Source organism: Erythrolamprus reginae, chromosome 1 (assembly GCF_031021105.1).
Source record: "Erythrolamprus reginae isolate rEryReg1 chromosome 1, rEryReg1.hap1, whole genome shotgun sequence".
NCBI classification, from domain to species: domain Eukaryota; kingdom Metazoa; phylum Chordata; class Lepidosauria; order Squamata; family Dipsadidae; genus Erythrolamprus; species Erythrolamprus reginae.
The window spans coordinates 268,245,047-268,271,713 of NC_091950.1; the positions used below are offsets into that span (position 1 = coordinate 268,245,047).

The following is a 26,667-nucleotide window of genomic DNA, read 5'->3' on the forward strand; positions in this document are numbered from 1 at the left end:
ATACCTATACCCATGAAAATCAATGAAAACATATATATATATATCTTTCTTTAAGACTAGTTTATAATCAGGTAGCAACAGCTGAGAGGGACTTCTTTTTTGTAACAATTTGCCTTTATATTAAACAAGGGCATCCAGAAGGGAGTTTCTGTTGCAAAAAAATTTCCAAGTCAATAAAATACAGGAAGAAACATTCTATTAGATACTTTTAATGCAAGCTATTATGATTTTAAATGTCACTTAGAACAGAGGTAAACAGTAGACTATAAACCGCTCTTAATCAATATACAGTGATCCCCCGCTCGTTGCGAGGGTTCCGTTCCAGGACCCCCCGCAACGAGCGGGTTTTCGCGAAGTAGCGCTGCGGAAGTAAAAACACCATCTGCGCATGTGCAGATGGTGTTTTTACTCAAACAGCGCTAGCGAGGAGCCGAAGATTGGGGGCGGCGCGGCTGTTTGCCGCCGGCATGGAGGGCTTCCTAGCAGCCCCCCAAACCCGGGTTGGGGGTCCGGGGGGCGCTGGCTCTCGGCGCTTTCGAGCTGAGTCCGGGAGCAAATTCGCTCCCGGACTCAGCTCGAAAGCGCCGAGAACGAACAGCAAGGAACGGCTTTTCCACGCCGTTCATTCTCGCCACTTTCGAGCTGAATCCGGGAGCGAATTCGCTCCCGGATTCAGCTCGAAAGCGGCGAGAACGAACGGCAAGGAACGGCTTTTCCACGCCGTTCATTCTCGGCGCTTTTGAGCTGAATCCGGGAGCGAATTCGCTCCCGGATTCAGCTCGAAAGCGGCGAGAATGAACGGCAAGGAACGGCTTTTCCACGCCGTTCATTCTCGCCGCTTTCGAGCTGAATCCGGGAGCGAATTCGCTCCCGGATTCAGCTCGAAAGCGGCGAGAACGAACGGCAAGGAACGGCTTTTCCACGCCGTTCATTCTCGCCGCTTTCGAGCTGAATCCGGGAGCAAATTTGCTCCCGGATTCAGCTCGAAAGCGGCGAGAATGAACGGCGTGGAAAAGCCGTTCCTTGCCGTTCGTTCTCGCCGCTTTCGAGCTGAATCCGGGAGCGAATTCGCTCCCGGATTCAGCTCAAAAGCGGCGAGAATGAACGGCGTGGAAAAGCCGTTCCTTGCCGTTCGTTCTCGGCGCTTTCGAGCTGAGTCCGGGAGCGAATTCGCTCCCGGACTCAGCTCAAAAGCGCCGAGAATGAACGGCGTGGGCGGGCGAAGGGCGGGCGGCAGCGAGGAGTTTGCGTGGGCGGTGGGGAAACTCCTCGCTGACGCCAGCAAGAGGGGGAAGACTCAGGGAAGCCGCCCAGCAGCTGATCTCCCGGTTGCCATCTACGCATGCGTGCCCACGGGCACGCATGCGTAGATGGTATTTTGACTTCCGGGTTGAAAAATAGCGAAGTACCCTGTTCGCAATGGTTGGGGACGCAATAAACGGGGGATCACTGTACTTTAAAAAGATAAAGTTACACAAAAGAAAAAAAATTGAACTATTTTGAATCTCACTAAAAGTAAAAGTATTAATTTTCTCTCTGTAATTAAAGGAAAACAAAAAACCTTTTGGTAGAGGATAAAAAAAAATCCTGACATTTCACTTCTAAAATGAATGGATAAGAGGATAACAGTAACAAGTTGGACAAGAAAAGGCATTTGAACACACTTGATTAATCAACTTTGACCTAGCAAATTCTCAAAGGAAAAATTGTAATGTTTACAGGCAAAAACGGGTATTTGTCCTCTGTTCCTGGTTAAGAAGAGAGGGACTCATTTTTTCTTTAAGGTAACATACAACATAATGTTGTACAAATTAATGTCTTCACTTAAGAGGTTAGCTATTAACTCACTGTTCATATCTCACTGATCTTTATTTCATATTAGTAAGGAAACTTATATCCCAATAACACTGTGAACAATACTGTTGAAAGTATAGTATATTTTGCGTCACCCATAGCAAGCAAGCCACAGACATAGACTAAATATGATCTTCTTAGGAGTAGAAAATTTAGCACCAGGACAATGAATATATAAGTGTATCATGAGCTCAGAGAAGCCAGAGAAAGAATATGCCCAGTTCAGGCATTTCCTGGTACAGTGGTACCTCTATTTAAGAACTTAATTCGTTCCGTGACCAGGTTCTTAAGTAGAAAAGTTTGTAAGTAGAAGCAATTTTTTCCATACAAGTTTTCCCAATTGCCTCCTATACACTGTGCCAGAGCGAGAAACCCAGGGGGAATGGCAGGAAACTGGCCATTTCCCAGGAAATTTTCCCAGGAAAATTTCCTGGGAAATTTTTCCAGGCTCGGGTTCTTAAGTAGAAAATGGTTCTTAAGAAGAGGCAAAAAATCTTGAACACCCGGTTCTTATCTAGAAAAGTTCTTAAGTAGAGGCGTTCTTAGGTAGAGGTACCACTGTACATCGCAGCCACTCCAGGCTGCCCAGTAGTGCAGCACAGAAACTACAGGAGACAATACAAAACCACAGGAAGCCCCAACAGTGCAGCACAAAGCCACCATAACCCAGGACGAGCAAAGGGCTACTTGTGCACTGTGGCTCTCTGGCTGCTAGAACCTTAAGCTTCAATAGGGTAAAACCCTACCCAGCCTAACCCAGCTGCACAGTGAAAAGGGGCTATTTGGGTGCACTGGGAGCAGTGATGGGCTCCTACAGGAACAGTCAGGAACGCAGTTCCGGTAGCAAAATTTGGAGCTCCACTCCAGAGCACCCAATTTGCACTGAAAGATGTTGAAACAAAATGCATAAGCCACGGCCACAGTGTGGTAGCAAAAATTTTGGTATCCCATCACTGACTGGAAGGCACATGCTTGGTACAGTCACCCTCATCACCCTGAACTCTGCCACCCCAACTGACCTGCAAAGGTTGTAAACGCAGCAATTGATTGTAAAACTATTGTTTCATTACATCGTTAGCGATGAACAGTTGCTAAAATAAGACACTCACTAAATGAGAAGTACCTGAAAATGCCTAATAGAATGCTTTCTATTATTCTAAACTCTGTGATCATTGAACTCAATTCTTGTACAACACATTTCAAATCAGATTTAAATGTAGCTTCAAAGTTTTGCAAATAACTGGCAAAAGTAACAGAATGATGAAACGGTGGTTGGGTAATTCAAAAGCAAAGTGCTAACAAATTAAGAAATTCAGCAGAGGTATCTTAATTCTGCTTCTGCCTTTCAGAGGCTCACATATACTTTCACACATACTTGCAAACATAAAAGAAAAAGCTGCATTTAGACTAAATACTTTTAAAGGAGATAGTGAGGAACATACATTGTTCACTGCTTAGATAAAACTTGGGGCTTAGTATTTTACGCACCAAGGAGCAAGGTGTAAAGTCACTTTCGGACTGCAAATGCCATTACAAATGCAAAAGTAAACAAATTACCATACTACCTCATTATTTCTTACTTATAGATATAAATAGTTTTCAAGTTTTAAAAGCATTGATTTAAAAATTCTCTATCCCACATTACTTTTGTATGTTATATACCTGTGATGGTGAATCTGCGGCACACGTGCCACAGGTGGTACGTGGAGTCATGTCTGAAGGTACACAAGGCATTGCCCTATGTCAGCTCCAGTGTGTATGTACGTGCTGGCCAGCTGATTGTTGGTCTTCTGGGGGGCTGGGGGGAAGCTGTTTTTATTTTATTTTATTTTATTTTATTTTATTTTATTTTATTTTTTTATTTTTTTATTTTTTTATTTTTTTATTTATTTATTGGATTTGTATGCTGCCCCTCTCTGTAGACTCGGGGCGGCTAACAACAATGATAAAAAACAACATGTAACAATCCAATTAATAAAACAACTAAAAACCCTTATTATAAACCAGACATACACACAAACATGCCATGCATAACTTGTAATGGCCTAGGGGGAAGGAATATCTTAACTCCCCCATGCCTGGCGGCATAAGTGAGTCTTGAGTAGTTTACGAAAGACAGGGTCTTTCCCAGGCTCCAGGAAAACCTCCAGAGCCTATGCATGGCAAAAAACAGACCCAACGGGCCTACTGGAAGTTTGTAAACAGTTCCGATAGTTCCATTAGGCCCATTTTCCACCACCAACAGGCTCTGGAGGCTTTCCTGAAGCCTGGGAAGGGCAAAAAGCAGGCCTGCTGGAGGTCCGGAAGCTTCAATGAGGCTTGTGCACATGCAGGGCATGGGAGGATTGTGCCTGTATGCGCAGGGGAGAGGGCACTGCATTATGGATGTGCGCATGCACCCTTTTGGTACCCAAGCAAAAAAAAAAGTTATTCATCACTATTATATATAAAATGCTGACTTATTACACCTTTTTTTCAATTTACAATTAAAATAACTCAGCCAGTACACATGTCAGATGCTTTAAATTACTTATTAATAATAATAATAATAATAATAATAATAATAATAATAATAATAATAATAATAATAATAATTAGATTTGTATGCCGCCCCTCTCTGCAGACTCGGGGCGGCTTATTAGAGTAGCATTTGACCCAATTTTGTAACAGTTTTATCTAGGGAGATGGATCACACCTTAAAAAAGAATACAAACTGATTACAATATCTTTTTCCAAAAGGGAGGACCCCCTCATATTTTATCTAGCATTAGAAAGGGCCATTGTTAAGGCTATGATTCAGCTATGAATAGCCATATAAAGGTTTGATGAATGCCTGCCAAATCGCTATATAATGAAGAATGGGCCAGGCCTATGGGGAAATGTGTACTTTTCCCATCTGGTGAATGGTTACTAAGGCAAACAGGATCGATTTTTTTAATTCCTCCCACCTCTTCGTGAAACCAGGTGGGTGGTGATGAAAGAAATTCATGCTGAATTTCCTTTGAAAGAAAGCTCACCTGACTTCAAATGCAATCTTCATTTTGTATTAACTACACTCTGCAAAACATTTTAGTCTGGATTTTTCATGTTTTAATTCATCATTTCAATGCATAGCCTGCCTTTCTATACAACAGTATTGAATAAAGCAACTTTACAAATTAAAATTAAAATTAAAAACCTGCCAATGTTGAATTGTGTGTTGATTGGATTGTTTGACTTGTGGGTTTTATAACTGGGGTTTTATCATTTTAACATTTATATTTGACTTCTTAATTATTATTGTAATTTGTATTTTTATATTGTTGTAAACCACCCTGTGTCGCTTGGGATTAGGCAGCATAGAAGTCAATTAAATTAAATTAAATAAGACATACAATCAAGGTGAACCACATACAGGTAATCTATGATTTAAAACTGTTCATTTTGTGACCGTTCAAATGTACAATGGCACTGAAAAAAGTGACTTAACAACTGTTGCTGCATCCCCATGGTCACGTGATCAAGTTTTGAGTGCTTGGCGACTGGCATACATTTATGACTCTGTCCCAAAGTCATGTAATCACCATTTGTAACCTTCCCAACCAGCTCCCAACAAGCAAAGCCATTGGGGGGAAGTCAGATTTGCTTAATGACTGAATAATTCACTTAACAACTGCTGTGATCTGCTTAGTAACTGGAAAAAAGGTTACGAAATGGGAAAAACTCATTTAACAACAGGCTTAACAACAGGAATTTTGGGCTCAATTGTGATTGTAAGTTGAGAACTACATGAGATGTTACTACTCTTTTAATGGCCACTTAATAATCATCATCACCATTGAAGGATGACTTACAAAATTATGGAAACACTTGGAATCTTTAACTATATTTTTTAATCTTACAAAGGGCAAAATAGAATAAAAGTTTGGAGCTATAGGGGGAAAATAGACATGGGAGTGAATGCCAAGTTATCCATTCTGGAGACGATTTTTTAAAATCACTGTTGTTCCACTCGGCTTTTAAATCCTAACTAAAGGGGGAACTCAAGATCCAAATAAGCAAATGAAAGGAGATTGGCAAGAGTTTGAAATCACATCAAATATATTCTACAGCCCTAATAGGGTTGCTAAACAGGGATTACCTTTGGAATTCCCAGCAGGCTGCCTAAGGTTTCCAAAGTATCTGCTGCTACCTCTTTTGGTGCACTCCAAGCTTCCTGCTAGCTTCCTTACAGCACAGTAGTAGGTAGACCTACCTAAATACTTTATTCTCAAATATATCCCTCCCCTCATTGCCAACATTTTGTAAATACAAACGGCCTTTTCCCAGAGTTAATTCGAAACTCAGTTTATTAAGTTTATATCCTGCCTTTCCATGTGTAGCTCAATATTCCAAACATGCATTTAAGTTAAATCAGGCAGGACATAAATCAAATGAATGAATGAATGAATGAATGAATGAATGAATGAATGAATGAATGAATGAATCTATCTATCTATCTATCTATCTATCTATCTATCTATCTATCTATCTCACACTAAGCCATCACTATTAAATAGCATGCAACCTCATTCGTAGACTTTGTCTAACTTATTTTGTAGTGAGATGTTAAATGGTTAAGTCTAAGAGCAAGTCTACCAGTGAACTCTGGTAATGATCTTAATTTTAATAAAGATAAAACGTTTAACATAATTCTATCACATATTCTACTTTCAGATGAGAAGACTGTATGTAGGTGATTAAAAGTGGGACGATTCTCATTTATTTTCTCAAGCTTTTTCAGTATAAAAGAGACAAGATTTTGTTTTGTGAAAACAGTGCAGGCTTCACCAGTTGACAAGTTTGAAAACAACTACTGCACTATATTTGTTATGAAAATAAACATTAATTCTTTACAATTTGATATGTCAATCCAATCCAATCCAATCCAATTACAGAAAGGGAAAATAAGTTTAGAAGAGAAAGCAAAACTTTCACATAAAGGAGCTATTTAAAACAATCCCTGGAGGCTGGAATTTGGGGCCAGTTTCTATTAATTACACAAACATTAAAAACCTATCTCCCTGCTTTATTGGCTGCAGAATTCTGGAACAGAATCCTTGAAACATTGAAGAGGGTGGAATTATAACAGCCCTTTTTGAACTACAAAGCCAAAGACTGGATTAATAAAACCATTCTAGGATTGCCCAAATCTTTCAGCTCTGTTTCTTCTCTTGTTTGGGCAGAGTGTTGAACTAGATGAACTACAAGGTCCCTTCCAAATCTGTTATTCTGCTATCCCAAGACAGAAAAGGAGATTATTTCAAAATATTACAATGGTTTCCACTGACAAGAAAATTCTCCTTGCCTACTATTTCTTGCAGACTAAAGATACTTATTACAGTAATCAAAACCAAATGCTGCCATTCATAGAACATTGAAGTAACCCATTTCAAAAGAGTGACAGTCCTACAGGTAGTCCTCACTTAATGTTTCAGGGACCATTCAAAATTACATCAGTGCTGAATAAAGGGATTTATGATCCTGATCCTAAGTACAGGTAGTCCTTGACTGACAGCCCCAATTGAACCCAACATTTCTGTTGTCAAGTGAGACATTTGTTAAGTGAGTTTTGTCCCATTTTACAACCTTTCTTGCCACAGCCGTTGAGTGAATCACTGCAATTGTTAAGTTAGTAACACAGTTGTTAAATGAATCTGGCTTCCTCGTTGATTTTTCTGGACAGAAGGCTGCAACACATGATCACATGACCTTGGGACACAAACAGGAGTGAAATTTTATTTATTTTATTTATTTATTGGATTTGTATGCCGCCCCTCTCTGTAGACTCAGGGCGGCTAACAACAATGATAAAAACAGCATGTTCCTGGTTTGCTTGTGGCTGTCAGTTGTTGGAGAGCCAGTCGCGAAAGGAGGGTGAAGCTCCACCCACCCACCCAGACACCACCATTTGGATTCTTTTATCCTCTGCGCATGCTCAGAACTCCTTGCACATGCCCATAAAACTCAAATGGTGGTGTCCGGGCAGATGGGCGGAGCCTCACGCTCCATTCACAACTGACAGGCACGAGCGAACTGGGAACATTTCACTCCTGGACACAACAACCATAATAAGTATGAGCCAATTGCCAAGCATCTTAATTTTGATCACATGATCACAGGGATGCTGCAAAGGTCATAAGTGTGGAAAAACATCAGTCCCTTTTTCAGTGCTAAACGGTCAATAAATTAACCGTTGTACGTTGAGGACTATCCATACAATCATCATAGCATCTCTCCAGCTGTCATGTGATGAACTCAGGTGCTTGCAGTTTGCCACCCTCAACAGGGTGCTACAATTTCCCCCACTCGCCTATCTTTCTCCTTTGCATCTGGCCCAGCAGTGCAAGCAAAGCTGCCAAAGCCCAGACTGTTCTCTGTCTAGGAGCCATGGCCAGTTAGAAGCCCACCAGAGCCTACAAAGCACCCCAGTGAACCTCACTCCTCCTCTGCAGCTGCTGACAGCAGCTTCTGCATTCTCCCAATTGTTCAAATGCCTTCTTCTAGAGCAGAGGTCTTCAAACTTTGATTACTGACCCCTCACATTCTGGACATAAACCGTTTCAACTCCTACCCTCAAAACATTGCTACAGAGCACACCAAGACAACTATGCACAAGAACAGTTTTTCCCCGAACGCCATCACTCTGCTAAACAAATAATTCCCTCAACACTGTAAAACTATTTACTATGTCTGCACTACTATTACTACTAGTTTTTTCCCATCATGCCTATCACCCATTTCCTCTCACTTATGACTGTAACGTGTTACTTGTATCCTTAAGATTTTTATTAACATTGATTGTTTTCTCATTGCTTATTTGACCCTTATAAACATTTAAGTGTTGCACCTCATGATTCTTGACAAATGTATCTTTTCTTTTATGTACATTGAGAGCATATGCATCAAAGACAAATTCCTTGGGTGTCCAATCACACTTAGCCAATAAAGAATTCTACTATATCTATCTATTACTTGGCAACATTAAGACTTGTGGACTTTAACTCTCAGAATGCTGGCTGTAGCATTCTGAAAGTTGAAGTCAGCGACGGGCTACGAGTCGGAATGCTAAATTGCGTTCGCCACCGCAGCTCTTAAGTTCTTGCGGGGCCAGCACGATTTTGCTGCTGTACCTGTGCACGCAATTTTGCTTTGGCACCTGTGAAGGTAGCAAAATCGTGAATGGAGCCGCAGGTGCGCCCGTGTTTCGGTGAGGTTTTACCTGCGGGTCCATGCGTGATTTTGCTACCTCCACAGGTGCAGCAGCAAAATCGCACTGGCCCCACAAGAACTTATGAGTCACAGTGGCAAGCGCAATTTAGCATTACGGCTCATAGCCCACCGCTGGTTGAAGTCCACAAGTCTTAACATTGCCAGGTTTGGAGACCCCTGGCTCTAGGAGGCTTCTAAAGCACCACAAGAGCAGGCATCATTCTCGTGATCCTTCAGAAGGCTTCTGAGATGCCACCCCCAGTTGCTGTCATTAAGGACTACCTGTATAGCCTTTAAAACCCTTATTAAAGCCTGTGGAATGCTTTGGGGAACATGCTGCCAACATTCAGAAGCTCAAATAACGATAGCACAATTTCCTATTGATTTAGAGCAGGACAGAAAACAAGATGCAGTATACTTGATGAGCTCTCACTTTGGAAGCTTTAAACTTATCTTTTTTAAACAAAAATTTAAAAAACCCTTTCCCTCCCCCTCACCCCAAAAAGGAAACTTCCATCATGTCATATTTGTTACCAGTCACCTGCTGTTCTTGGTATGCCAAATAATAATTTTATTAGAAAGTACAGCCCTGCCCACAGAAAACAAACACTTACTGTTGAATAAAGTGACTCAAACTGTTGCTATCTACACTTTATTAACTTACTCATTAAAATCATAGAATTCTCAAAGCGACACTATCCTAAGGACACAAAGGTGGCATATTTCACGCTTTCTTGCCCTCATTTTAAGATGCAATTTTCCTTCTGTTCAAACAAATAAATATATGGGTGTTCATATTATTTTAGAGTTTTAAGTTTCTTACTCTTCAGCATTTAGGTGTTCTTGCTTAGCAATTTGTTCGTGTGTTTAGATTCTTTCTAACAAAAGCATTTTATTGCATTTTGTTGCATATCATATACTTTGGTTCCTAAGACCAATAGCACAGCTGATTAAGAAAGTAATCTTAAATCCCAATATTATCAAGAACTGAAACCCATGCTGTAAACGGATGAAAACATAGACATGCAAATTTGGTGTCTAATATAGATCTACTCAAGAAAAATTTAAGGTCATCTCTGCCAGGTTATACAGGAACATGACAAAAATGTTGTTTCATTTCACTCAGCTGATTTGAGAGAGATAAGGGATTGAGAGCAATATACCCTAGCAATCAGCACAGTTTTAAAAAGAAATCTAATTGCCTCCAATTCCAGCAATTTGCCATATACAAAATTTTGGGTGACTTTAAGTTATAATCTACTGGCTAAATGCATAAAATACCTTTGCTATTTGTACCCCATCTCTGCCTAAGAATTCAGACAATACACAATAACTTCTTAGGATATCTGTTTCTATAATCAATTTATCATTTATATGTTGGAAGTGGCTACTTTTAAACACAATTAAACAAGCCTATCATAAGGTTAACATTCCACAACTGAGCTTCCCACTTGTAACCTGTGCCAATGAAAGCTGAAGCATCAAAACTGCTGAAAAAAGGAAAAAAAATATCCCTATGCATTGCGGTGCTATAGAAAAATGATTAAAACTATGTATGACAGCAAGAAGAACAAATCTCAACACTGGATTCTGGAAGCAATAATAACAAAGCTAAAACCTAAACATTCTGGACACACAATATGACAGAAAAAGGCACTGGAAAAAAACCAAAAATTTAGAAAAAATTGAAGACAATAAAAAATAAGTCTTAAGAAGACTTAAATGTTTAAACATTATTATTATTATTATATCAATACAACACATAATAATAATAATAATAATAATAATAATAATAATAAAGTTTAAACATATTATTATTATTATTATTATTATTATTATTATTATTATTATTATTATTATTATTTTGACTCCTATGCTACCCAATCCTGAAAGATTCAGGGTGGCTTACGACAATATAACTAAGTTATAAAACCATTAATTAAAACCCTAATAAACATAATAAATTAACCCAACATGCCTACTAAACATTCATACAATTTGGCCATTGTTGTTGTTGGTTCACGGCCCCCAGGCCTGTCAGCAAAGCCAGGTCTTCGTGGCCTTGCGGAAGGCCAATTAATGATTGATAATCAATGCTCTCCATCAGATTACAAAGATGAAAATGAACAAATAAATGAATGAATCATGTCCGCCTGCCCAAATTATGATTCTTAAGAATACTTATTTAGTGGTTACAAGAACCATAGTTATTGCAAGATTCTTTTTTTTTTAAAGTCATTTTAATGAACTTTGGAGCATGCTAATTTCTTCCATAGAATCCTGTAAATATGGACATAATTATGCTCTCACTTAAACAGCTATAGCATTTGGACTTATATACCGCTTCACAGTGTTTTACAAGAATCTCTAAGCAGTTTATCAAGTCAGCATATTGACACTCAACCATCTGGGTCTTCAAAAGGATGGAAGGCTGAGCCAACCTTGAATTGGTCAAGATTGAATTACTGGCAGTGGGCAGAGTTAGCCTGCAATACTGCATTCTAATCACTGCACCATCATGGCTCACTTGAATTTGGTCCCCGTGCCAACAGCTCTGGAATGTGATAATTTCCTCATCAGAATATTTCTGAAAATTAATGAAAGAAATTACATGGATTATGGCAGCCATCAGCAGTGAAATTGCCCAGCTTACAGAATGGGTAAAAATGGCTGTAATTATGCTTCATGAAAGCCAAGGAAGCAGAGATCAAATCATGTAAGAGTATTAGCATTACACTAGGCAGAAATTCAATATGTCATCTGCAAAAAATACCTTGGCTTCAAATACCTTGGCTCTCACCTTTTAAAAAAACACATTTTTATATTGCACTGCAAACCTGAACTGAAATTAGCCGTTCTTACCTTGTATAGCTTGTTGTAATTCATATTTCATTCAAAAATATGGAGAGATGAGTAGAATATACATTTATACATTCCTAACAGAATCCATTTTGAGCACTCAAATAACCTAAATTAAAACACTCCCAACTCTAGGAGCAGGAACAGAGATACATTTCTCCCTTTTGAATTCTCTAAAATGAAATCCCTCAGTTCAACAACAAAAACTCCTAACCATAGTAAAATTTTCTGAGGCTATTTAATCAGAAATAATATGGTGAGTTGTGTTTGTACATGTTTTAAATAAAGTTGTCACTGCTAATTTTTGTTACCAGTCAGCATTTATATTATTTGATTCAGCTGTTTGTTTTAAAAACCATATGGTGATTTTCTTTGTGCACAATATAAAACCAACATATTAATTCAAAGTCTGCCTTTCAAACCTGGAGGGGAAAAATGAAAGGCCATAAACACAAAACACAGATGCATTTTGCCATTGAAACCTTAAAAACCTCATAATTCATATACATATGATACACATAGAAGCAGAAAGTATCTATCTATCTATCTATCTATCTATCTATCTATCTATCTATCTATCTATCTCACACACACAAACTGAAGAGACCTCTACTTTTAGACAACTGCTATAGAAGGAAAAGTCAGCAAGTAGGATACTGATTTCATAATTCCTCTCCAGACAAGGAGTGGGCTTGAGTTTGCCCAAAAGTGCTCCATGTAATTGCTCATTGAAAGGAATCACAAAACAACAGACTCTGGGAAGTAAGGAAATAGCCAGTAGTATCTTGTTACACTACTGGCACTGTAAGGGACACCAGTTTGGTATACAGTGATCCCTCGATTTTCGCGATCTCGATCTTCGCGAAACGCTATACAGCGATTTTTCCACCCGATGACGTCACTCTCTTCCTTCCTTTCTCATCTTTCTTTCTCTCTCTCTTTCTCTCTCTTGCTTCTTCCTCTCTCACACTCTCTTCCTCCCTCTCTCATCTCTTTCTTTCCTTCTCTCTCTTTCTCTATCTCTCCCCCTCTTGCTGGTGGGCGGCGGGCGGGCGAGCGGGGGCATCAGCGAGGAGCCGGGGTTTCCCCTTTGCGTGGGCGGCTGGGAAACCCCGATCTTCATCTGCTCGCTGCTGCTGCGCTACCGAGCAGATCAGCTGCTGGGCGGCCGAAGGAACCTTCCCTGGGTCTTCCCGGCTGCCCACGCAAAGGGGAAACCCCGGCTCCTCGCTGATGCCCGCCGCTCGCCCGCCCGCCAGCAAGAGGGGGAAGACCCAGGGAAGGTTCCTTCGGCCGCCCAGCAGCTGATCTGCTCGGTAGCGCAGCAGCAGCGAGGAGCCGAATCGGGGTTTCCCCTTTGCGTGGGCGGCGGGGGGGGGGGGGGGGGGGGGGGGGGGGGGAGGGGGGGGGGGGACGCAAACTCCACCATCTACGCATGCGCGGCCATAGAAAAAAAGGATGCGCATGTGCAGATGGTGTTTTTACTTCCGCAACCCTACATCGCGAAAAATCGATTATCGCGAGGGCTCTTGGAACGGAACCCTCGTGATAATAGAGGGATCACTGTATTGTACTTCCTTTTCTAATCAGTTTTAGAAATTGCTTGTTAAATTGTTTTTCAACTATTAGGAACCTTTGGGTCAATGTGTTTTGCAGCAACAGTGACGGTTCCTTCAATCTTTAATGAAAAGAAACTTTTAATATAAGTACAAGGACTTAAACAAAATCTGGAATAAAGAGCTACAAGGTGATCAACATATTGGGGTTTTTTTACAAAGTAAAAGTATAAAATGTTGATGTTTTTACAAGCTAAAGATATAAAATTTAAGAATTAATTATAAGAATCCCCCTGTTCTAGTTCTTTGCATTACTCCCATTGTATCATGCAGCGCACAGAATTATAATAACACTTCCTATGGGAACTTATTGTTATTAATTCTTGGGGAAAAACATAGGATAGGACTTTGAAGGTTGGGCACTACAGGGAACCAGAAGCAACTAAAAACTTCAATTAAAGGAGAAGAATATTTCACTTACTGATATACAATGGAGCAAAAAATATTTTAACATTGGACATATTCCAGAATAGTTTTGAACAATTGATCTAAAAAATAATTTTAGGAATGTTTGTATCTATAGAGAGGCTGTGTTTAAAAGAGGCTCTTTTTCATTGCTACTCCCTCTCAATAAGGTTTTTAAAACCCTAACCAGGGGATAAAATAATGTGCTGGAGCTGACCAGACTAAGGATGCTAGTCATGTAAATACCTGGTAGGCAGATTTCTTTCCCTATTTTCATCCCCTAAAAGTAAGGTGCATCTTATACTTTGAAAAATGCGGTATATGATAGATTTTGGTTTGTGTAGACTTGTGTGGGAAGTGATAGAACATATTGGATATATTTCCTTTAAATATTTTGCATTGCAAGAAATCTATACTATTAAAACTTAATACAAAACAGTATTTTAAGAGAGAAGCCCTCCATCCTTCTGTATCAATTCAAATATAATAATGCAATTTAACATGTACCAGTATAACTGGAGTCTACAGCTCATATACTTCTTCTATAATTACTATACAAACTACCTGATAAATTAATAATTGCAGTGTCAAGCCAGTGCAGAAATTGGTGATAAATTGACATCTTGCCACACTATAAAAGGCTTGATATTTATTAACAACTTGGGAGGGGTGATTTTCATGAGGGAACAGATGCAGCCACAAAAGCATTCTTTCGAGTGGCTCAAGGACATCCTATGGCCACCCACCTGGGCGGAAGCAGAGCAAGGACCTGCCACGCTGGCACAATCTGAGTGGGCAACGTGACAAGTTTGTGGGTGGGGGACAAGGGATGTGAACTTTCAACTCAGATTCAGATTTCCCAGTATAGGTGCCAGGATAGCTCCAGAAATAAATTGGAACTTTGAAGAGTACTTTGACTCGAACTCAGATTTAGTTCAGATGTTACCTGGAACCTTGACGTGCAGGCTTCCTGTATATGCTTCTCATATGTGCTCACATGAATAGGTCAGCACTCAAATTTTAACCAAAATACCATGAAAAATGTGCCATCCATAGATAAGCCAATCGTGAAAACTAAAACAAACAACATTTTTGAGGATCGGCATAGATTGAATAAGTATGGCATTCTCTGTTTTTCTAGGATTGCCTTCATATCTGAGAGAGATCAAGAACAATGTTTAGGGTTTTTTTCCCCTTCCTTCATAAACTGATCTTGTGCCTGCCATTATTACACAAGTTCATTTTGTGTATAAGCTCCTCCACAAAACCATTTTGTGTCAGCACCTACAATAAATTCTCAATTTTCTAAAACTGCCCATTACCCAAAGATTTGTTCCATCCCAGTCTGAATTTAGCTACTATCTGTCCATTCATCCAGATATTATATAAATTATCATTTATTTGTTCCCTAGACATCTATTGACACCCATATTTCTAAAATCAAAATATTTATATATTTTTCTACTACGTATTAGAAGTTAGTTTAAGTATAGCCTTCTGCTAAGCAAACAATAGTACATAACTATGCCCTGAAAGACCGGTTTCACTGGAAAAACGCGTAACAGGTAGTTGTTTAATGACCATTCAAAATCACAACAGCACTGAAAAAAAGATTTATAACCAGTTCTCATATTGTACAACTGTTGGAGTGTCCCCACTGTCAGGTGATCAAAATTTGGCTACTCGGCAACTAGCATGTAGGAGAAGAGAAGGCAGAGCCAAGAGAGGACTCGATCTGGAATTATTAGGTTCCCACAAATGGGCCAAGTCCAGTCCCTTTGAATTCCATTAACACTTGTCTGACATCAATTTAGTGCTGATTGTTAGTTGACCAGATTCTTGGTATAGTCTTGAGTAATAACCTTAGTCAAAGGACAAAGCAGTGTTCTCATATATCCTATCAGTATTAGACCTTAGAGCAGGGGTATCACTCACAGCATCACATTATCGCCATATTAAGTATCATGACTTTTTCCCCTTTGCTAAACTGAGGGTGGGCATGGCCAGCACATAACGCATCTGGCTGCACCTGAGCAATCCTGTATTACTATTATTTAAATCAGAAAGATCCCAGGTTGTAACAGAGACTTCTAAGTAGACAATTTTTGCAGTATCAGTCATGCCAATTCAAAAGGTTGGCATTCACAAGTTAACTAGGAGTCATATTAAATTGCTCCTGCTAATAAACAGTGCAAATTAGCCTTATTATACTAAATCTCTGTTGCTAAAATTTGCCTGTTTCTCACACATTTTCTGCTGGTGTACCATTAGTGCTGTAGCAGATAAAGGGTAAAGTGGCTATATGAGCATAGAATAGGAGAGTATTCACCTTCATAGGAGATAAAAGCATATGTTTCATGCAATTAGCTTCAATGCAAAATGAAACAATATCAAATTTATGTGGTGGCCCATGTTGCGTATACGTTATAGTAAAATGAATTCTTATAAGAATTCCTTGACAGTGAACCTAATAATTCTTTTGCACCTGCTCATTTTAGTACAAATAATATACCGGTAATACTTTTCTTAAGCTGAATATATTTATTTTTCACAGCCAAAAACACAGTGATTTTATTAAGGCCGATTATTCCTTGCAGCTCATATTTACAGTTGTAGGCAATTTTGGCTTAGAACTCTTAGTGTCTTCACAAACTAAGTTCAAAACTTTTTCTCAGTTTGAGATGAAAGATTTTAGATTCTCTGTCCTGATTTCTAGAATCTATAATAACAACCTTTGCCTGCCATCATGAGATTAGCAGCTATATCAAAGCAACCCATTTCTATGACAATAGGAAAAAAAACCAAGCAATGTCAGAAGATACTTCTGCCTGCTGCAGTCACTGGGGTCAGACCAAACAAAGACAAAACATAGGCCTACCGACCCTTGGAGTAAAGAAGATCTTCATATAACAAGGACATGACAGGTAATGATTAAAATTAGAATTCCTCGAGGATGAGAGTTGTCCCTCAAGATAGTTGGGATGTTTCACAATTAATAACAGACGAGTTAGACCACAACTTATCTGACACATGAGTCACTATGTTAGATTCTTAACGTCTTTTCTCTTACTTCAGGGGGGAAAAATCCGACTCCATTTATACATCAGCATTTTGTACCACTATCTAATAAATTACTGATAAATTATCACAACAATATTGGAAATTAAGCATTTTAGTTAACTTTACAATGCAGCTTATTGTCTGTACTTTGTCCATCTTCAAAGACTATTTATGAAGCAGAAGACAGTTTTATTATTTCATTCAAAGAGATTTATCTGGGTGCCATTGTTCAAGAGAAATATAAATATAGGATTCCCCACCCCCATCTATTCATGTCACTGAATTGTTTCAAGCAATAATGGAGTACCATTAATCAGGTTCTTTTACTGAGTTGCATCCATATTTATTTATTTACCGTATTTTATTTTTATTTATTTATTTTGTCAAGTACATTATATACATAGATATAACATTGTTTATATACATAAGATGGGTACTGATAAGAGGGAGCATTAGGACAGGGGACAGTAGGCACGCTGGTGCACTTAGACACAACCCTTACTGGACTCTTAGGAATCGGGTGAGGTCAACAGTGGACAGTCTAAGGATAAAGTTTGGATGGTTTGGTGACAAAACCACAGAGTCAGATAGTGAGTTCCAGGCATTAACCATTCTGTTGCTAAAGTCGTATTTTCTACAGTCAAGTTTGGGCCGGTTCACTTTAAGTTTGTATCTGTTGTGTGCTCGTGTATTGTTGTGGTTGAAGCTGAAGTAGTGGTTGACAGGTAGGACATTGTAGCAGATAATTTTATGAGCTATGTTTAGGTTGTGCTGAAGGTGACACAGTTCTAAGCTTTCTAAGCCCAGGATTTCAAGTCTGCTTACGTAAGGTATTCTGTTGTGAGTAGAGGAGTAGAGGGCTCTTCTAGTAAAGTATCTCTGGACACTTTCTAATGTAGCGCTGCATATAAGTACAATATGCAGTGTGGGTTCCAGACAGATGAGCTGTATTCAAGGATTGGCCTGGCAAATGTTTTACATGCTCTGGTTAGTAGTGATATTACTGGAGAAGAAGCTACATAAGATTAACAACTCTTTAAGCCTTTTTGGCGATGTTGCAGTGGGCTTTGGCACTTAGGTCATTTGATATGAATATTCCAAGATCTTTTTTTTATTAGCCTACACACTGAACAAGAACTATTAAAAGCAGTATATGATAAGACAGAGACAATTTAAAGTAGTGTTAAGGCACCAGGCTACAAACCAAGTGATTGTGTATCTTGGTTGTGCTGTGGGCAAAAAAACCCAGTAGGTGACCTTGGGCTAGTTATTCTCTCTCAACCCTAAGAAAGAGTAACAATGGCAAACCACTTTTAAAAGTGCCATTAAAAATGCAGGAACTTGCTCAGGATTAAGACTGATCTGAAAGCACAAAGAAAAAAACAATATAACAACGGAATAGATCTAGAAACTAGTTAACAAGTTATCTTTTACAATGTTGAAAAACTGTATCATTGATAAGCATGTATCATATGTTTGTCCATGAACTCTCTGCTTTTTGAACTCATTTCAGCAAGAATAGAGAAAATACTGTATTATTTATTTCTGCCTACTTCTATTTGCCTACAGTTCCATAAGGAAAATCACTAATAAGCATATTCTTAATGAGGAATTAACCTTTCTCCATTGCTATAGCCAGGTTACATTAGAAACAGAACATTAATTAAGATGGCATTCCAAAGCACATTTTATCTTTTTAAAAAAGTTAATCACTCACATGATTCTTCACTTCCTTGTCTTTCTCATGTGATATTGCAATTTCGTAATTTCTTGCTCAGTTAAGATAAAATACTTTCAGCTTCCCACCTTTCTTGCAGATTTATTACATACATTTTATATAATAAAAATCCATTCTATGTCACCTTTCTGCATACTATTAAAATAATGTATTCAATTCAAATAACCACATAGTAGGGAAAGGCACTATATTACAAAACCATTAAAACCAATAATCATTTAAAGGACATTTTAAAAAAAGAGAGGTCCCATTGTGTATGTGTCTGTCAATGGAAGTTAATATCCTTTTCCCCCCACATGCCTGCATCTCCTATAAATCTTAAAAGCCTGCATAGCTTTATAAGGATTTTGCAAATGGGCAAACATACTACAGCAACTTTTCCTTACCTAGAACATGCTCTTAAAATATCAAATATTAAAGTTTGGGGATCCAAAACACAGGAGATGAAACAGTCCTATAGAATACCATAAGGCATGGGTGGTGAACCTTTTGTTCCTCAGGTGCTAAAAAGTGTGGGTGTGTGCTATTGCGCATATGTGAGTGCCCACACCCATAATTCAATGCCTGGGAAGGGTTAAAACAGCTTCTCCTGCCCCCCCCAGAGGCCAGAAATGTCCTGTTTCACAACTTTTGGTGGGCCCAGTAGGCCCGTGCTTCATCCGCCCGCCCCTTACTTGAAGCCAGGAGAGGGTAAAAATGCCCTCCCCCATCCCCACAGAGGCTCTCTGGAAACAAAAAAAATCCTCCCAGAGCCTCTGTGCAAGCCAAAAATCAGCTGGCCAGCACACACATGCAGAGTTGGAGCTGAGCTAGAGTAATGGCTCGTGTGCCAGCAGATATGGATCCGGGTGCCACCTGTGGCACCCATGCCATAGGTTCGCCATCACTGCCATAAGGCAAACAAACCATGGCGCCAAAAATATAATTTCTCCTTCTAACCACAATCCAATAGAAAAAGCACATGCAATCAAAATATAATACAGTGGAACCTGAAGATACGAACCTAATTGGTTCCAGGGGGAGGTTCGTAACACGAAAGGTTCGTAAGACGAAACATTGTTTCCCATAGGAAACAATGTAAAGTCAATTAATCCGTGCAACAACAAAAAAAAAACGCAAAAAACCACTGCCGCCCAGCTGTCACCTTTTAAAACAGCCCGGGGGCTGTTTTAAAAGGTGACAGCCGGGCAGGGGGGCTTCCCAGCAGCCTCCTGAACCCGGAAGTTCGGCAAAAGTTCGGGGTTCGGGAGGCTCCGGGCCACATTCACCTTCCTCCGCCACCACCAGCATCCAGCTCTTCCTCCGCTTCTCCCTTCTCTACAAAATGACAGCCTGGCGGCGGCCTGGAGACTAAGAAGGGGACGGAATATGGGAGAAGGAGGGAGGCAGCGTCCACACTTTTCTGTCACCGCCATATGTGGCTCGGCTTCCCTGGCTGCTGCTCCGGCCGCCCGATCGTCTCCTGCCTCCCGTGCCAATGTTCCCCGCCAAGCCCGGCTCGGCTTCCCTGGCTGCTTGGCCGGGGTGGGGCTTGGCCGAAAGGGGCTGGAGACGCAGAGCTGAACACACCCCTTCATCCCCAAAGGCCGGCCTTTTTGTCTGGGAGGGATGATGACGTGCCAGCGGCACAGGGGCGAGGGGCGGGAGGCAAATCGCTGCGTCTCCAGCCCCTTTCAGCCGAGGCCCCCCCCCTGGCCAAGCAGCCAGGGAAGCCGAGCCGGGCTTGGCGGGGAACATCGGCATGGGAGGCAGCTTCTGCCGGACACGGGCAATGGGCGGGACAGAGAAGCGGGGAGAATCAGGAGGCTCCTTTGGCAGCTGGGGGCTGCCTGGCTTTGTTGTTTTGGCTGCAGCGGGTGCCAGGCAGCCTCCAGCCGCCAAAGGAACCTCCTGATTCTTCCCGCTTCTCTGTCCCACCCATCGCCCGTATCTAGAAGAAGCTGCCACCCGAGCGCTCTTGCCCGGTGGGAGGCGAAGCATTGTGGTGGGGGGGCTGTCAGGACACCCCCCCCACCCCAGCACTTTGCATCCCACCGGCGAAGAGCAATCAGGCAGCAGCTTCTGCCGGACACGGGCAATGGGCGGGACAGAGAAGTGGGGAGAATCAGGAGGCTCCTTTGGCAGCTGGGGGCTGCCTGGCTTTGTTGTTTTGGCTGCAGCGGGTGCCAGGCAGCCTCCAGCCGCCAAAGGAACCTCCTGATTCTTCCCGCTTCTCTGTCCCGCTCATTGCCCGTGTCCGGCAGAAGCTGCTGCCCGATTGCTCTTAGCCGGTGGGATGCAAAGTGCTGGGGTGGGGGGGTGTCCTGACAGCCCCCCCCCACCCCAATGCTTCACCTCCCGCCGGGCAAGAGCGCTCGGGTGGCAGCTTCTTCTAGATATGGGCGATGGGTGGGACAGAGGGGTGGGGTTAAGCCCACGTGGCTGGGCTCCGCAACAGAGACCTGGCGGGGAGGAGAGCGGAGCTCACAGGGCTGGGCTCCGCAACAGAGACCGTCGGACAGCTGGTCGGGCCGGTGAGGAAAGGGGCGGAGCCCACATGGCAGGACTCTGCGGCGGCTGCCTGCTGGGCTGGTAAGAGGGGGAACGGAGCCCACATGGCTGGGCTCCGCAATGGAGACTGCCGGCCTTCCCAGGCTGCTGGGAAGCCGCCCGGCTGTTTTAAAAGGTGACAGCCGGGCTGGGAGACTTCCCAGCAGCCTCCCGAACCCCGAACCTGGAAGTTCAGCAAAAGTTCGGGGTTCGGGAGGCTGCTGAGAAGCTCCCCAGCCCGGCTGTCACCTTTTAAAACAGCCGGGCGGCTTTCCAGGAGCCTTCCGAAGCCGAACGCCAAACCCGAACTTCCGCGTTCGGCGTTTGGAGGCTCCTTGAAAGCCGCGCGGCTGTTTTAAAAGGTGACAGCCGGGCTGGGGAGCTTCTCAGCAGCCTCCCGAACCCCGAACTTTTGCCGAACTTCCGGGTTCGGGGTTCGGGAGGCTGCTGGGAAGTCCCCCAGCCCAGCTGTCACCTTTTAAAACAGCCGGGGGGCTTCCCAGCAGCCTCCCGAACGCCGGTTCGTAACTCGAAAAACGTTCGTAAGAAGAGGCAAAATTTTTCTGAACCCCGGGTTCGTATCACGAGTTGTTTGTAAGACAAGGGGTTCGTATCTTGAGGTACCACTGTATTCCAAAACGTAATTTTGCAGGTTGACCAGAAAGAAGCTATGGCCATTAGGATTGAAATCTACCAGCAAGTCCAAACTGCATCGTCTTCAGGTTTCCAAAGTAGACCATTTACATTTGTGATCAAAGTCGGGGGAAATCTATACCCTGAGCAAAATTTGATTTAACTTTTAAAATAATTGCTAGCCTAACAAAGAACTTGAATTATAATACTGATGCAGTACTGTATTGTGTTAAGTTAGCATAGCTTATTTTGTTGCCCAAAAAGATAAAGTATGCTCAGCATACATCCTTCAAATCAGAATAGAAGAACCAGATCAGATGTTCACTTTCTATTTTAAAGCCAGGGACAAGCCTTTGATTGCAATTTTAGATATCAAACCAATTTGAAAAAGAAGAAGCATACTTCAACTGAACTGGAGAACTTTTTTTATCAAATGGAAAATAAAATCACTGCGCTTTATATCAAAGATAAAAGTAGGATATCACTACTCATTTTCTCAGTGCCATCCAAAAATTGTTAATATATTTCTGGACTGCTCTCTTTATAGCCCTGCAAGTCATTCCACCTATTCTTTCATTTTGATTCAGTCTTTGCAGCTTCAAAATGAACAGAATTCAATCAGTGCCATATCCCCACAGTTATTACAACTACAGACTTACTGCCATCCTAAACACAGCAATATAAATTTTTATTAGTTGTTCATGATTGGCTTGAGCATGAATAACTATTCCCCAAAATCAGTAAATGGAAGAGACAGCTTAAGTTACAATACAATTATTTGTCCTTTAAATCTTTACCTTGTTGTTGCTGCTGCTGCTTAAAACAATGGAGAAATAAAGATATAAAGGAAGCAGGAATTCAAGTTAACAAGTATAGGAAACGAAGAAATAACAAATCATATGTATCCAAAGTTAGGAACAAGGGATGCTATCGTACAATCGCCCATTAAAATTGGCGTCAAAGACAGCCAAGGATAACAAATGAAACAGCATACAGTATAGGAATTAAAGGGTTCAGTACATGAAAATGTACAAATGGGATATATAGATGATATAAAAATGGGTACCAGTTTCCAACTCAAACACTTAAAAATAGCCCTCAGGAACTATTTATAGTGACAAACACATGTCCATATGTGTTTTGTGCAGAGGAGCATCACAAATGTATGTTCAACTCAGGACCTAATGAAAATTTTAAACAAGTTCTTGGACAGTAAGTAAAGCTGTCTACTTTAGACAATTTAAGTATTGTACTCAGCATTATAACTGTTAATTATATTTCAACAGTCATTGGAGATGAAGAATTATCATAGTGTTCACCGCAAGATAATTTTAGAAAGCATTTTAATATATTTATCACAACATTTAGAGGTAATCCACCAACTATGTTGATAGAAAATACTGTAGTAGCAGGGCTACTGGATCTAGGCAGCAAAAATCTAGATGAGGAGCAGTAGATGGTAGCAAAGAGATACAAAAATTCTAACTACCACCTGCCATCTAGCAGTCATCCAAATATTTGCAAACCAGATTTGTTAGTCCTACTTTAAACGCGGTACAGTATTTCTGCAACAAATTATACACTTAGCTCTTACTACCGAGAATGTTACTTTCCACAACTGTTTTGTTATAAGAAACATAGAAACATGGAAGTCTGACGGCAGAAAAAGACCTCATGGTCCATCTAGTCTGCCCTTATACTATTTTCTGTATTCTATCTTAGGATGGATATATGTTTATCCCAGACATGTTTAGATTCAGTTACTGTGGATTTATCCACCACGTCTGCTGGAAGTTTGTTCCAAGGATCTACTACTCTTTCGGTAAAATAATATTTTCTCGTGTTGCTTTTGATCTTTCCCCCAACTAACTTCAGATTGTGTCCCCTTGTTCTTGTGTTCACTTTCCTATTAAAAACACTTCCCTCCTGGACCTTATTTAACCCTTTAACATATTTAAATGTTTCGATCAGGTCCCCCCTTTTCCTTCTGTCCTCCAGACTATACAGATTGAGTTCATTAAGTCTTTCCTGATACGTTTTATGCTTAAGACCTTCCACCATTCTTGTAGCCCGTCTTTGGAAAATGTAATAAGATAGATGTATGGATGATATATAGTCCCTGAATGCTCAGCAAATATTAGTAACATGCACACTGTCTGCGAAAAGGAAAAAAAGTGATATAATGCTAATAAAATAACAATGAATGTTCAGTACAGTATGAAACATTTTTGACAAGACTGCCAATTGTTTGAATACCAGTCCCATTAGTAGCGTGGGGAGTAAATCTGAACTATGCAACCTATCTCAAGTTAAGTGTGCAGGATACAATGTTGCTCAAATTTTTTCAATATGAAAAAAAGCCCATACAATGTATAACATTCATCCAAGCTAAGGAGTTTGTGGCGCCACTGCTCTCTATAAAACTACCTCCCAATGAAATTAATGGGATTCAAATATCCTAATGTTTCATAGCATCCCTCAGCAACATTCCCTTCTGGGAAACCAACCCACAAACTTGAAGAATGAACCTCCACCCACATCCTCCACCCAAGTGAGATATTTGCCACTATTGCAAACATTCCCTTCCACGCTTATATACAGTGTGATTTTCTTCCATATTGTATATTGGGAATTTCATTCTTTCAAAAATACTTTCTTTTATTATGAGAAGCCAGTGATCTAGCTATGTGTTTGTAAATAAAATGGCAGCAGAATTTGAAAGTAATTCAGTCCCATTTTATTCAAATTCTATTATAGGAATATTTTGTTAATATATAAATGCCACTCAAAAAATATTGCAACAAACTTATGTCATCTCCCTACGGTTCCTCTTCTTATTCTTCATCATCAATGGTTTTGTTTAAAATGTTCTTTACATTGTTGGAAATGGTTTGGGGTGAAAAAAATATATACTTTTGTATTTATTTTTTCTTAGTAAGTCACATCCGTATTGAATCACCTTAAAACACTTTTAATACAATAGAACAGAAGTTTAAAACTAAGATTTTCACAGCTCTCGTTTCTGCATTGTGTGACCACTTTCAGTAAGATGTAAACTTAAATTAGAAGACATACTATTTTTGCTATGAATTTTAATCATCAGGAGTAGGTGTGCCTCTTTTTGACTCAGCCTTCCATCCTTCCGAGGTTGGTAAAATGAGGACCCAGATTGTTGGGGGCAATATACTTACTCTTTGTAAACTCTTTAGAGAAGGCTGTAAAGCACTGTGAAGCGGTATATAAATCTAAATGCTAAATGCTATGTTTCTGGGAAATAACTAACCTGTGACATCTATGAACCTTACAGCCACCTAACATTGCATCTTTTCCTACAAAGCATAGTGAAAATACCAGGATAGCATTCCTCAGCAAACATCAGCAATACACGGCAGTTATTTAAAGATACAAAAGAAGTATGTGCCACTCATACACGTTGTCCATTTGTCAACCACAAATCCATTAAAGCTCTGCAAGTATCTAGCATCTCAACGGCTCTCAGGCAGCGAAGCATGAAAGGTGCCACTGCGACTCTTGATCCCTATGAAATCCTAACCCTCCAGAGGAGGATCAACAGGAAGCATAAATTTCTCACCACGTTAAAAATAAATAAATTTTAAAAAATACAAGACCTTTGGGTTGCAGGCATGCAATCTGAAAGCCAGTTTTAATTACCTGCTCACAAAAGACTTTTTAAGTAGGCGTTTTGAAAACTTCCACCGGTTTTATTTTCCTCTCCAGCATTTGGGCAAAACAAGCCAGGTTACCCAGGACATCCTTATTTAACAAACGGGTTGGGGGGGAAACGGTTGAACGGTAGGCAAGCCAGCAAATATACCCATACAGACACACACACACACCCTGGGCAACAGGACTCCCCTCCAGAACATACAAAAGGACGTAGGCGCCCATCACATCACGACCTCCTCATCCCCTTACACCCCCTCAACACCGTTGGGCGCACCGAAAAGGAAGAGCTTTTTTTTTTTTTTGCAAGCCACACTCATTCAGAAAGGCTGTTACTCCGGGATGCGGCCGACGCGGGGTGCAATGGCGGGGGGGGGAGGCAGGGAAAAAAATACGGTCTCGGAGACGGCGAGGGGGGATGGGGGCGCGAGGCGGTGGAGCCGAGGTGGATGGGGGGCGGGCGGGCGGGAGGGCTCCATCCTTCGGGCCGGCTCGCCCTCTTCTGCCCCCCTCCCTCCCCTTTTCCCTGCGCGCGCTCGGACTCCTCACTGGTCTATGGGTAGCCGAATGGCGTTGCTGAGAGGCTGCAGCAGCGTGGAGCCTGTGGTGCTGGTGGTCATGGCGGAGAAGGCGCTCCCCCACCCCACCCCACCCTCCCCCCGAGCCGGGGACCGAGCCAAGAGGATAGGAAGAGGGAGGAGAGGAAAGGGGAGAAGAAGACCCCACCGCTCCCCCGTCCCTTCTGCCTCAGAACATCGAAAGCAGCGGCAGCAGCAGCAGCAGAAGGGCAGCGGCAGCGCGCAAAAAAAAAAAAAACCCGCCCCAAGCCCGAGTGGTGGTGGTGGCGGCGGCGGCGGCGGCGTGACAAGAAGAGGGCAGCAAAACTCGCCGGGCAAATGACGGCTTCCTTGACCAATCCCGGCCCCCGATCGATCGAGAAGAGGCGGGACCGATGGACACCCCCGCCCCCTCTCCACTCCCCCACTCACCCGCCCACCCTCCACCGACCGAGCGAGGCTGCTAAGTGACAGTGGCGGGGCTCAATGCTGGCGCTACTCG

General features: G+C 41.4%; 1 protein-coding gene across 2 annotated transcripts in view; it reads right to left on the bottom strand.

Moving 5' to 3' along the window:
- Positions 1–26,462, bottom strand: part of MBOAT2 (membrane bound O-acyltransferase domain containing 2) — a 106,213-nt gene extending 79,751 nt beyond the window's left edge. Inside the window, exon 1 of one of the 2 annotated variants that reach the window (XM_070732958.1) lies at positions 26,157–26,462. In XM_070732958.1, the coding sequence (XP_070589059.1) occupies positions 26,157–26,228 (72 nt within the window). In that variant the 5' untranslated portion in view covers positions 26,229–26,462. Of the gene's footprint in view, positions 1–25,596; positions 25,664–26,156 lie in introns of those variants that run through there. The other variant, XM_070732957.1, reaches the window with a different exon arrangement.
- Positions 26,463–26,667: the final 205 nt, after the last annotated feature.